At 38.4% G+C, this 14,010-nt stretch overlaps 1 protein-coding gene across 3 annotated transcripts in view; it reads right to left on the reverse strand.

Moving 5' to 3' along the window:
- The window catches only part of LOC140465027 (protein Jumonji-like), a 449,631-nt gene that overhangs the window by 33,599 nt on the left and 402,022 nt on the right, over positions 1-14,010 (reverse strand). For all 3 annotated transcript variants that reach the window (XM_072560822.1, XM_072560821.1, XM_072560823.1), the window contains 5 exons: positions 12,304-12,396; positions 8,214-8,332; positions 7,979-8,049; positions 6,811-6,925; positions 2,229-2,334 (listed from right to left, as the gene is read on the reverse strand). In XM_072560822.1, the coding sequence (XP_072416923.1) occupies positions 2,229-2,334; positions 6,811-6,925; positions 7,979-8,049; positions 8,214-8,332; positions 12,304-12,396 (504 nt within the window). The remainder of the gene's footprint in view (positions 1-2,228; positions 2,335-6,810; positions 6,926-7,978; positions 8,050-8,213; positions 8,333-12,303; positions 12,397-14,010) is intronic.

Here is a 14,010-nt window from a genome sequence, read left to right on the forward strand (position 1 = left end):
AAGTGATAATGGCTATTTACCAGAGGGCTGCTAGATAAGTGGGCATGTGGACAAGATATGGGGAGAACACTGGGGAGAAAGCTGGGTGCTAACCATTCAGCAGTTTATTTTTTCTAAATAATATTTTGAGGCCTTTCTGATACAGTTGCTGCTGTAGTAGGACATCAACACATCCTATGTAACTACAAAGCAGAGGAGAACGGACAAGATTTAGTGGAAAAAACACTAAGACCAGCCATGTATCGAAGTACCACGAAAGGAATTAATGCTGATTCAGGTCATAAGCCAAACCTACATATTCAAGAATTCTGGCCTGCGGAAGTAACATCTTGTCCAGTTTTTTTTTTAAAAGTGAGCCTCAAGAACAATTACCTCATTTTAAAAACAATTTAGAATTTAGGAGCTAATTAGATAATCACAGTGATTCCATACCTCAAAGGCAAAGGAATTACACTGGCTATATAGAAAAGGGAGTCACGAAAATAAAACTGGTTAATCAGCTCCTGCTTTACTCCACATCTAAACATTTTGCACGCTACATGGAGTGCTTGATGCCAACATTGGATAATGAAAATGAAAAAGTATCCTATTCTCTAGCACTAACATACATCACCTCTTGAGTACAAAATAAAAAAAAAGAACCAGCTTACATTCACAAAGCACTTTTCACACCCTCAGGACGTCCTAAAATGCTTCTCAGTCATGAATTGCTTTTGGAGTGTCGTCATTGTTATTATGTAGGCAAATGAGACAACCAATTAGCAAACAGCAAGGTCTCAGAAACAACATGAGATAAACAGCACGTTAATCTATTTTAGTGGTCTTGGTTAACGGATAAATGGTAGTGAAAACACCAGGAGAACTCTCCTGCTCTTCGGTAAATAGTGGCCATGAAATCTTTTATAGCTACATAAACAAATTGATGGAAGTTCAGTTTAACATCTCCTCTGAAAGACAGAATTTCTAATTCATGCATTTCAAAATAAACAAAAATGATAGAAATACAACTTACTAGATGACGTGCAATAATTCTTCCTTCCAGATACTGATTAGTAGCTGACTTGGGTTGACTGGATATTGTCAAATTATGTTGTAAAATGGAATTGGGAGTTATAAAGATATTATTTTTCTAATTTTCTTCCCCGCATGTAGGAGAAGCAATTTAGTGTTTCTTATAAGTGAGAAATCAACAGGTAATATGGAAGAGAAAAATCACAATATAAAAGTACTTGAACATGGTGAGTTTGATGGGGCCATTCACCTTGGCTAGATTTTAACACTGCAATACAAAGGAGTTGGAAAACTCTCCATTTGTTTGAAGACTGCAATTCAACAACTTCAACACCATTCAGGGAAAAAATGCAGATTTATACTCATCAACAAACATAAACATTCATTTCCTCAGATGCAGTGGCAGTAGTGCACACCATCTACAAGATGCACTGCAGCAACTCGCGAAGCCTCCTTCAAAAGTCCCCTTTAAATTCTTGATCTCTAATAACTAAAAGCACAAAGGCAACAGTTATCACCGTGACTTGATTTTGTCACTGCTATAGGGGTAAACTTCTGAAACACCCTTCCTAATAGCACTGTTGATTAATCAACAGCACATGGACATCAGTAGTTCAAAAAGGCAGCTTCTCACCACCAGCAATAAAGGCAATCTTGCCAGCAATGTCCACATCAAAAAGGAAGAATTTAAAAAATTCAATTCCTGCCACAATTTATATGATCAATGTCATATTTCTTTTACACTAGAAAACAGCAAATTCTAGTCACCAATTACTAAGTTTAATTTTTAAATTTAGAAGGAATTCACTACTTTGAACTCCAGCACTTTAAAAAGTGACTGCACACTTCAACTAGTTGGATGCCCTATATGCCAGAGTGAAACGTCAAGATAAATCAATTTCATATTGTTTTTAAATTAATGCCTATTTTAAATCACTCATAGAGGTCCCCTTCTATCGCCCTTATCTTGATTGCAGATTAATTTGTGTAACTTGCCAAACATTACCAAATTCACTTCAATTTCAGTGAAGTGCGATAGGCACAGAGAAAAACTTTCTCACTATTTTGCACTTTTAACTACCTACTTAAAGTGGCAAAAGCTGGTAAAAGGCAGAATCTAGACTCTCACCTGTTAATTTTTGCCAGTACATCCCAGTTACAAGGGCTGCAGTACTTAGCCATCCTATTCACATGCATATAGAAAGTTTTGTTCTTACCATTATATTACTTTCAAGCATGTCCAGCCCTGATGTGCCATTAGCTTGCAGCAGGGTATGCACCACTTCATCAAGTTTGCTCTTCTCCTCAGCAGGAATACAATACCTGGAGAAAGGAAGATAGCTGAAAATGTTACAGTCCAAAGCTTGAGGCAAACAGGACATAAATGGCACCAGTTACTAATCTGGACTGCAGCTTGTGGTAGTGAAGAGGTTACATTTTCCAGAGCGTCTATTTATTCTGTGGAAGATTTACAGAGACATCCAACAAATGACAAGTAGCCCAGTGATCCCCAAAAGACAAGTTTACCAACTGTATACAGGCAATAGAGGATTTGTTGCAGAGCTGGTCATTTTTCTTGTTATTCCAACTCCCCCCCACCACCCCTCCCCCCACACACCCCAACCCAACACACACACAGTCGTTTTGAAAAGGTTTAAAAGGCTTACATTGTCCATGTATATTTGTTTTTAAAAAGTACTTTATAACATTACAAAAATGCTCCAGAAGGCAGGCCTTGCCCATATATCAGTGAGGATATACTCACCATCCTGTTTAAAGTTCAAAATCATTGTGGAGGTATGGTCTTCAGACAAGCATACAAATCTTCACTGCATCTCCAAGTCTTCATTAAAAAAAAGTTTCTTTGCTTAACTCCATTCCAATTTAACTCTCTCCATTCACTGGACTGCAGCTGGAGTGTTTGCATTTTGTCAAAACTTTTACCATCGATTGCCTCAGTTAATATGTAATTGAACTAAGGTCATCATAAACCTAATCCCTGATCTAAACTGACTTGTTAGTCCCAGCTGGAACTATAGGAAGGTTGTTGCTAATAGAAGAACACAGTTGGTTTCAAGTTCAATATCAGTAGAAGCTGTAACAACAGAGACAAATATATGGATTGAAAATTGATAGAGAGGAGATACTGGAAAGGCTTGCTAGGCTTAGAGCAGAAAAGTCATCTGGTTCAAATGACATAGAAATATACAGCATAGAAACAGACCCTTTTGTCCAACTCATCCATGCCGACCAAATATCCGAAATTATTCAAGTCCTATTTGCCAGCATTTGGCCTATATCCCTCTAAACCCTTGCTATTCATATACTATTCACTTCTCCTGGCAGTTCTTTCCATACACTTACCACCATCTACATGAAAAATTTGCCCTGTAGGTCCCTTTCCCCTCTCACCATAAGCCTATCCTGTCTAGCTTTAGACTCCCCTACTCTAGGAAAAAAGAACTTGACTATTCACTCTATTCATGCCCCTCATGATTTTATAAACCTCTTAGCCCCTGGCACTCCAGGGAGAATAGCCCCAGCCTATTCAGCCTCTCCCTACAGCTCAAACTCTCCAGCCCTGGCAACATCTTTGTAAATTTTTTCTGAGCCAGAGGTCCTGGGTTCAAGACCCACCTGCTCCAGAGACATGTCGTAACATATTTGAAGAAGCTGATTAAAACATACCTTGACAAAAAAAAACTTTGAGGAAAGAAGAAGGACTTTTTTCCCCCTCAGGCCGCAGAACAGAGAATGGTGCTCACCAAAGATTGGGTGAGCCCCAAGGATCCTTGCTAGGATTATTACTTTTTGTAGCAAATAGTGAAGATGACATTAATCAACTGTAACAGAAAATAAATTGGCTAACAGAATGGATAGACAAGCGATTAATAGAATTTAATACAGAGAATTATGAGATGATGAAGAATGGAGGAGTTAAAATAGAATAAAAAGCAAGGCTCTTAAAGAAAGCAGAACCAGTGGACACATGTGCAAATGTCTTTGAAAATAGCAAGACATATTGAGAGAGTGGCTAGCAGGCTTATTGAATAATGGCTCCATACACAGAAGTATTGTTCACAAAAGCAGTGAACTTATGCAAATCGTACATAAAGCTCTGCTTAAGACACAACTAGAGTAGCATGTTCAACTCTGGTCACCACAATGTAGAAAAGATGCAGGGATCCTTGAAAGGATGTAGTTGAAGAATTTTAGTTATACTGTTGGATTGCTGAAGCTGAGATTGTTGTCATTCCAAGGCAATTGACGAGAGATATGACAGACATATGTAAGACCATGGCAGGTCCTCAACAGTTGTACTCAACAGTAGCAATTATCTTAAATACTGTCGATGAGGATGATGGAAGCAGAGACAGATTACAAAAGGAAACTGAATAGGCGCTTGAAGGAAACAAATTTGCAGAGCTATAGGAAAACAGCAGGGGACTGGGACTGACTCAACTCTCTACAGACAGACTCAGTGGGCTGAATAGTCTCCTGCTGTACCATATTGATTCCATGACAAAGCTCCTCCACCTCAAATAAATTGGCAATAAGTCAGGCTAAAACATGAATGTTTGGGTGCAGAAGCTGAAATAAAATTTTCAATTGATTTAATCAAGTCCGCCATTAACCTTATGCTAAATTGTAGAATATAATCCAGAAGTTTGACATGGCAACAACCAAAAAGATTCAGATGTTATTTTTCCAAATTTCACCAAACGATCCACTTGATCAAAATTAATTGCAGTTGCTTCTGAACTAACAGCTTGTTAGTATAAACATATATGAACTGCAAAAGGCATCTGGTTGATCAGAAATTATACATAAGCATGGTTGCTCTGGGTTGACCGTATTCCTCAGTGATTGGTTCAAGAGGATCTGGAACTTCGTAAAACTCTTCTCAAAGTAATTTTATTGCAAATTAACACTCCAATTGAATCAGATCAAATCTGTCAATCTTCCAAGGCATTTCAATCCTTTTTTTATTCTTTGAATTGTACATACAGAGGAACCACAATTATCAGAACGACACGGGCAAGGAGTATTTTGTTCGGATAATCAAATACTGGATTACACAGTTTAGACAAGCGTCGGGACCTTGCGATCTTATTCAGATAATCAACTTTCAGACAATCAAAGTTCCTCTGTAGTAATAATACCCCACCTGCTACAGAGGAAGCACTGGAACAAACAGAAAACTTATGTAAGTGCTTACAGGAACAGTTGGAAAATGTTAGGTCTTACAAAAAAAATGTAATTGTCATGCCATTCACAGAAGCAGAATTGTTGGAATAACCAAATTTTACTGCTGAATTATCAGTGTTTCTTCAGTTGATTTAGATGCAAAGTATATTGGATGCGTTTGGGTCACATTTCTGAAAGTTAGCTCACAACATTCAAAGTAGTGGTCAGGAGGAGTTTACTGTTCCCATAAATCAAAGGTTTTCAAACTATTAGTGCAGACAGAAGCCATCATGACCAGGGCTTACAGAACTAATTTCAGTTTGGAGCTCTACACGTAATGGTGAGAGCACTTGCTTGGGATGACTCTTGGAGAAATTTCTTCTTTAAGACTGGCTACCTAGAAGGCTAGATCTGAGAGCAGTTTGCATTCATGGAGCTTGTGCCAAACATGCGATCAATATTTCCATATAAATCTGAATGTTCACACTCAATTGAACTGAAGCTGTCCATAAATAGCACTATTAAGGGGCATCTCAACTTAAAGAGCTTGCTCAAGAAAATAAATTACATTTCAATCTGTTTCAACGATTTATAAATATACCTGGGTTTGCTGCTTTGCATCTCACTAGGATGGCACAAGACTCAAATCCGCAAACCTCCGCAGCACTGAGCTTTATCGGACCCTTCGATTATGGCATCAGGTCTGACCAGGAAGCCTCTGTCCACCCATATGCATCTCAAGATGCACTGAATTAAGACAAAACGGTGTCAACTCCAGTGAGCCACACAAGTATTTTGCAAAAAAAAAAGACAATTAAAAACAGTGCAGAAAAAACTGAAACTGAGGAAGGGGCAGGTATGAGAGAAGAGGAGGAAACCAATATCATGATTTAAACGAACAGCAAGTTGCACCTCATTTCAGCCCATCTTTTAAAGTGCTGAACACTCTGCCTGTCTGACACAGATATGCTAAGTTCTGTCCATGCTGGCTAACTGGTCATTTGATTAATGCAATTTAAAAGGTAATTTAAGGATATGGACAAAAAAATTAACTCACTTCTGTGTCAGTGAAGCAGGTCTTCAGTTCAATCTGGTGGAAGAATTAAAAAAAACTATTATCCTCAACAATAAAGTACTTGGTGACACTTGATGACCAAACTAATCAAGTGAGGACCAGCTACAAGCAGCTTCATTTATAATGAGGCAATGAATTCAAAAAGAATCCATATCAGTAGCTAACCTGGGATTTTTAAAAAATATATAAATAAGGCAGGTGAATTCAATTCAGAATGAAACTGAATTTTCAAAAGGAAAAAAAAAGACTTCGCTCTTTGGAAAAACGGATTTATTCTGAGTCCGTTCTCTGGCATGAAAATTCAAATCAGAACTCCATAAGTGCATCCAAAGTTATTTTCCATACTGGTATCTTACAATACAACATTAAAGAAAGAGATATATCTGGCAAGAATTGACCTGTGTGTGTGTTGGGTGACAGAATTAGGCTAGTTAGCCAAACCCAAATCCAGATGTAGTCGCTGATCAATCCAAATCTGCTCTGCTAAAAGTGGGGCTGGCAAGGGAGAGACTCCCCTCCCCAGGACAGGCACTTACCAAATGCAATCAGCACCAGTGTGTAAGTAGTCAATGTATGGAAGGTGGTTTTGGTCTCGTGACCAGCATGAGGTAGTGAAAACCATGCCAATATTTAGCCAAGGAATCGTCACTCCTAAAAAGAAAATATAAATTGCAGCAAAATCAGGACATAGAGGCTGACATTTCCTTAAAAAACTCTAAACGGGCTACTGTACATGAAACACAGCCATGGTTCTCCAACAATTTATACTGCCAAAAGTCTATAAAAATACAAACATGCAAAGGGAAATGACAGAATTAACTATCATGATAATTCCATCCCCATGGAAGGAACAGACACCACAAAACAGTGGTAATGCCATCTCACCAGCAATCCACAGGCATAGACTAATGTCCTTGGGGACACAGATTAAAATCCCACCAAGGTAGTTGGTGGAATTTAAATTCACTGAATAATAAATCTGGAATTGAAAGCTTGGTTCAGTAATTGTAATCATAAAAACTCCTCTGGTTCATTAATGTCTTTTAAGAAATGAAATCCAACAAACTTACCTAGTCTGGCCTACGTATGACTTCAGACAGAAATATGGTTAACTCTCAACGGTCTTCAGAAATAGCCTAGCAAGCCACCTATATCACAAAGGTAATGAGAGATGGGCAACATGATGCCAGTTTTGCCAGTTATGCCCACATCATTTGGAAATATTTTTTTCCAATGTTCTCTCATTTTTGGTAACCCTGTCATTGTGGTAAAGAGGAAAGAAATGGCTATGACCTATTCATAAAATGAAAGTTTGGGAAATTCGTCTCCAACCTTCAATGGAAATCCAACTCCAGGAGATGGGTGTTACCTATGATGCATCACAATTTAAATTAACTGTCCTCTTTAATAGTGTCAGAAAATATCAAGCTCAAGGACGTGATGAAGGGGTGATCCCATACTCATCAAGTTGTGGAAATTTGTTTTAAAGCAGTGATATATATTTGCTAAAAAAAATTTATTAGGCTCTAACCTATGTTTTCACTCAATTTTGTTGGAGTACTGTCTCACTTTACAATTTTTACTTCCTTCAAACAATAACCCGTCTAAATAATTTGAGAAAGGTCCACCATCTTAAATTTAATAATATCTTCTCTCCCCACACCCACTCTCAAAAGTACTTCTCACTTACTCCACATTCCTTACCTGACAAAGCACCAAAGTGTCGCAGGATGGACCCTGCATTATTAGGAAGGACTGTAAGGTTCCATCCATGCCTGTTGTAGAAAAGATAAACATTTGAAAATCTGAGAAAAATCCTCTCACCCTGCCCTCACAAAATAATATTTAGCTGAGAAAAATAGGCTGCTAAGCTCACATGATAAACACAAACACCCTGTAATTTCCATCATGATATCTAATTTCTAAAAGCAAACATTACCTTGAAAAAGGTTCTGATTTCCCAACAGGGAACCCACTCCCGTGTGCTTTTGTGTCTACTTTTCCAGAATGCACTGCTACGTGGGAGTCTTTCTGCTCCACAGCCCTCCAGTATTCTAGCTGTTGTTGTAATGAAAAAAGAGGGAAAGTTACTGTATAGTTAACCTTCGAAATCGCCACAACACAGTTTCAGAGCCATGGTCCTGCATCTGTAACATTAAATTCAACTATGCAGTCATCAAAAATGTGAACAGCACACACAAGCTCCTATCTGCAAACCACATTTTCCTTAAAGACAAGGTCAACCTCAAAACTGCAACAGCAAATTCCTGGAAAGCTAAACATATGCTATTTGAGTCTGATTCAAGGGGAACAGAAATATGCATACTGAATAGTAATAGTATCATAGAGAATCTGAAAGACAAAATCCATAAGAAACAGGTGAATCGAGAATTGCATTCAATCATTTTTGGATACAAACTCGCATGTTAGAGATTATCCTTTGTTTTCTGCTGAATACAGTAATAGCCTGTCTAGCAGGTCACAAAAGGCTTGGCTCATTGAATATCATTCTACTATCAAAACAACCCCAACAGTGCTCCTCATTGAGCTCTTTCTAGAATTAGGTCAGTGCCTGGACCACAACCATTCATCCTAACAATTTATTCCAACTGGGTTCCTTTGTCCTTCCTACATCATGGTTTTACTTGGTTGTATGAAAATAAAATTTTGGATTTAGTGATGAATAAATATCTTATGTACGCCACAGGATTCTTTGAGGTCTCATCTGTACGATTCAGACAATCACCAGTGATCACTACATTGTGAAGTTCAGGATGAGGTGGAGAATGACACGCAATATCCAGAGTAAGAAAAATCAATTGCTTGAAGAGCAAATCTAAAACAGCACGAGAACAGAGCTCTGCAGGATTGACTGGAATTATGTGTTGTCTGGAAAAGCAGTAACTGAAGAATGGGCTACTTTCAAAGAGAAGATGGTTTGGCTACAGTCAAGTATTTTCTTCAAATGGGAAAAGTAGAACAAACAAATCCAGAGCTCCTGGATGAAAAGAATATTGAAATTAAGATAAGGAACAACATATGCGTGCTTATAACAAATATCAGGTAGAAAATAAAATTGAGAACTAAGACGAATATTGAAGGTGAAAAAGCAATTAAGAGAGGCAAAGAGGAATTAGGAGAAAAGACTGATAGCAAATCAAGCGGTGTCACAAAGACCTCTACAGCCATATAAAAGGGCAGTATGAGGAGGAGTTAGGCCAATTAGAGGGGATTTACACCTGGAGACAGGGGTCATAACTATTAAATGAATACTTTCCACCTGTCTTTACCAAAGAGAGATGCTATCGTAGCCACGTCGTCAGAGGTGGCAACACTGTCACTAGAAGGGCTTGAAATTGGCCAGACAGAAGTGTTGACAAGACACCAGGATTGGACGAGATGCATTCAAGGATTTTGAAGGAAATGTGAATGGAAATCGCAAGGACACTGGTCACAACCTTTCAGTCTTCCTTAGACTAAGGGGAGATGCCATAACTTTGAAAAATTCCCAACATTATGGTCTTGTTCAAGAAAGTTTGCAAGGATAAGACCAGTCATTAGAAACCAGTTATTTAACTTGAGGTGGGAAGCTTTTAGAAACAATTGTTTACAATTGAATTAGCAGCTACATGGGAAAAGGCAGCTTGAACTGGAAGAGTCAGCATACATTTCTAAAAGGGAAAACAAAATAACGAACTTGGAGTTTTTTTTGAAGAGGCAACAGAAAGGCTTGATGAGGGTTTTGCTGTTGATGTGGTGTATATAGAATTTCAAAAAGGTGTTGAATACAATACCACATACCAGACTTGAGGGGAAAGTTATATGTCATGGAAGAGGCAGTAGCAACATGGACACAAAATTAGCTGAGGTGACGTGAAACAAAGTACTCATTAATGGTTGGATATTTTCCAGGGTGAAGGAAAGTTTGCAGTGGAGTACCACAGCAGTTAATATTTGGACTAGGGTTTTTCTTAATATGTATTAACAATCTAGATCTTCATATACAAGGAGAAATTTCAAAATTTGATGATACAGAACTTGGGAGAATTGTAAACTGAGATGAGGAGTGTGTAGAACTCCAGAAAGACATCGTCAAATTGATAGAATAGGCAGATAGGTGGCATGATTTTCAAAGCAGAGGTTTATGAAGTCATACCTTTTGGAAGGAAGAACATTGGAAGACAATATAAAATGGGGAGTACAACAACAGATGTTGCTGGGTGTATATATGCACAGATTATTGAAAGTGCAGGAGAGGAAGACAGCACAGTAGGCATAGGTAACTCAGCTTTAATAATAAAGGCACAGAGCTCAAGAACAAGGTGGTGATGTGGAACTTCTGCAAGGTACTGTTTGATCTCAGCTAATGGACTGTGCACCATTATTGGTGCCACATTATAGGAAGGATGTGAATGAATTAAGAGAGACTGTCAAAGAGGTTTACAAGAATGGTTTCAGGGACAAGAAACTTGAGTTATAAGGATAAAGTAAAGAAATTGAGACTGTTCTCCTCAGCCAGAAGATGGCTAAAAGGAATTGTAAAAGGACCAAGAAAAGGAGGGCACAGATATAAAGTGGTATACAAAAGAAATAAGGACCAAGTTAGGGCATGGAATAAAGTGCCTGGAAGTATGGTGGAAGCAGGTTCAATTGATGCATTCAAGACAGCATTGGATGACAATGGTATGGGGAAAAGGCAATGGATTAGCACTGGGTAATGATGCTCACTTCACAACCCGATGGTCTAAATGGCCTACTTCTACACCATAACACTTCTGGTGATTTTGTAATTTTTTCCAAGGCTTAAACCTCATTAACTCTCTCTGGACCAGGCTGAAAGAGTATCAGAATCATAGGTAGGAACCCTGAAATTGTTTGATTAGGAAACTGCAAATTCAGCACGAATTCTGGAATTTGAAGATAAATGAAGTGAAAAAGATGCTAGATTAGATTACTTACAGTGTGGAAACAGGCCCTTCGGCCCAACAAGTCCACACCGCCCCGCCGAAGCGTAACCCACCCATACCCCTACATCTATATCTACCCCTTACCTAACACTATGGGCAATTTTTTTTAGCATGGCCAATTCACCTGACCTGCACATCTTTGGACTGTGGGAGGAAACCGGAGCACCCGGAGGAAACCCACGCAGACATGGGGAGAACGTGCAAACTCCACACAGTCAGTCGCCTGAGGCGGGAATTGAACCCGGGTCTCCGGCGCTGTGAGGCAGCAGTGCCGCCCACAAGAATGGTTTCAGGGACAAGAAATTTGAGTTATAAGGATAAAGTAAAGAAATTGAGACTGTTCTCCTCAGCCAGAAGATGGCTAAAAGGAATTGTTACAAGGTTACTAGAAATTCATGCTGTAGTGACTGGCAAGTAAAACCAAGAATGAGTTAACTTAGTTACTGAACTGTAAAGCAAAACAAACAGTCTGCCAATAATTATTTGTAAATACAAAATATGTATATAGCAGAAAGACCATTATTGCTCCAAAACAAATTATCAAATCAACGATTGTGTGTGTCAATAGGCACTTCAGAAATTGGCTTTACCACAGCACTGAATTTTTGCTCTACCTGCTGTCAACCTGCATCCTGCAAACAGGTAGAACTTTGCATTTAGGTTTTCAGAACATGTTTTGCAAAATATATACTTGCAAATCCCAAACCTCCTATTCCTTTTTTATCTTTCCCCATGGGTAAGATCTTTGAACACCATAGAAGATACATATCTTCCACGTTCACTTCCAATACACAATTATTATATTGACTAGTTAATGCCAGAAATTTTAAGTCAGATCCCTAGTCAAATTCTTCCCTTGATCTCCCATAGCTACCTCCTTTCCAAATCCTATTCTATATCACCTTGTACTAAAACCATAAATGCATCTCATAGTTAAATGGATATTCCCTTTATCAGTCTGTTCCAGATATTTCATTGTAATCCCTAAACACACATTTATACATAAACAAAACTATTAAAATGGGTACATGTTAAAGTTTATGTACAGCTTCAGACTCCTACCTCCACTTCAGCTGCTGTTGGTTCCTTACTAAAGCACATATTCATCATGTTTCTAGCCGTCCGATAAAATGTTGTCAGTGACACAGATCGTCCCTGTACAAAAAAAATCAATTCAGAGATTCAAACAATTCTAATAGTTGCCAATCCAATAGTGCTGTTTTCCAAATCATTATAACACCAAGTAGGTTGTTAGATACATTTTCTCTGTTTAAGATACTTAAATATCATGGACATCCCAAATCTATCACCTCCAGCACAGAGTCATCAGGTGCATGGGAACATGATTACCTCCAAGTCATAGAAAACTCCATTCGTGGATTTACATTATTAACTTCATCACAACTGGGTCAAATTACTTAATTCATAGCATTACAGCAGCATGTGCAGTACGCAAGCGGCTGTGGATCAAAAACAGGGGGCACTACCATGACACAACTTCTCAAGTGCTCAGGGAGTTGCGCACTCTCAGTATTGCCATTCAAATAAAAACCTGCTTGCCATTTAAGATGAATGCAGAAGATCCCATGACACCATTTAATCAAAGGCAACGAGTCCCAGTCTCCTGAATTGCATTATTCTTTCAACCAACTGAGCTAAAACAGATTATTTGTGTGTCTAACTATAGTTTTGTCAGAGATTGCTGTGCATGTTACCTATCACACATCCCAATAAAACTACAGATACTATCATTTCAAAAATGCATAATTTGATGTTAAGTGCCTTAGGATCTACAACATCATAAAAGACAATACATAAGTGAGATATTTTTCCTCACGTCTGGCAGAACAGTTGAAAAATAATACATTATACTGACTTCTGTTTTAAAAAAGTGCACAAAAGCAAGCACGTTTGCCCACTAGCATGTAACATCTCTCTTATGACAAGAAGTCCCCGAATCCTGACTGAGAAAGAGAGGGGACACTGAACAGAAGCAAAGAATTTAAAGCATGTAGCAAATTATATGGCGAAAATTAGCTGTAGGCTTCTTAAAGTAGAAACCAACATTGAACTGAACAGTTTTCTGAAAATAAAGCCAAAGTAAAGATTTCCTATTTGGTGAAGAGCCACTTATGAGACCGAAAGCAGAGGTTATCGTGGAAAATAAAAGCTCATGGCGTAGTTTGCAATATACAAGCATGGGGACAGAAGATTACCAATTGACAGAAAACAGAGTCTGTATATATGGGTCTTTGACTAGCAGGATATGATATGATGAGTGGAGTCCGACAGGGGTCTATGCTGGGGCTTCAAATTGTTAATTACAAATGACTGGAACAAAGGCACAGCAGCAAATTTCATAGGTATCATTAAGGTAGGCAGGAAATTGTTGTGAAGAAGTTAAAAGCAAGTTTCAGACAGATTATAGATAGATTGAGTGAATGGGCAAAAAGTTTAGCATATCTGACAGCATCAGTAGACAGAAAACAAAGTCAACTCTGTTTCCTCTGCACAAATGCTGCCAGACCTGCTGAGTTACCCCAGCAATGTGTTTTTGATTCAGATTTCTAGAACCCGCAGATGTTTGTTTTAATCCAACAGATGGAGTCTTATGTTCGAATAGTGAAAGTGTTTACATCAGCTAGAACAATTTTAAAAAAGCAGTGCTACTTAAACGGAGAATTCCAAGGCATACCAGGATTTGTATGTTCTGGTGCCTGAGTCATAAAGTGGTAGTGTGAAAGCACTGCATTTAATCAAAGGTAAATA

Source organism: Chiloscyllium punctatum, chromosome 41, assembly GCF_047496795.1.
Source record: "Chiloscyllium punctatum isolate Juve2018m chromosome 41, sChiPun1.3, whole genome shotgun sequence".
Taxonomy (NCBI): Eukaryota; Metazoa; Chordata; class Chondrichthyes; order Orectolobiformes; family Hemiscylliidae; genus Chiloscyllium; species Chiloscyllium punctatum.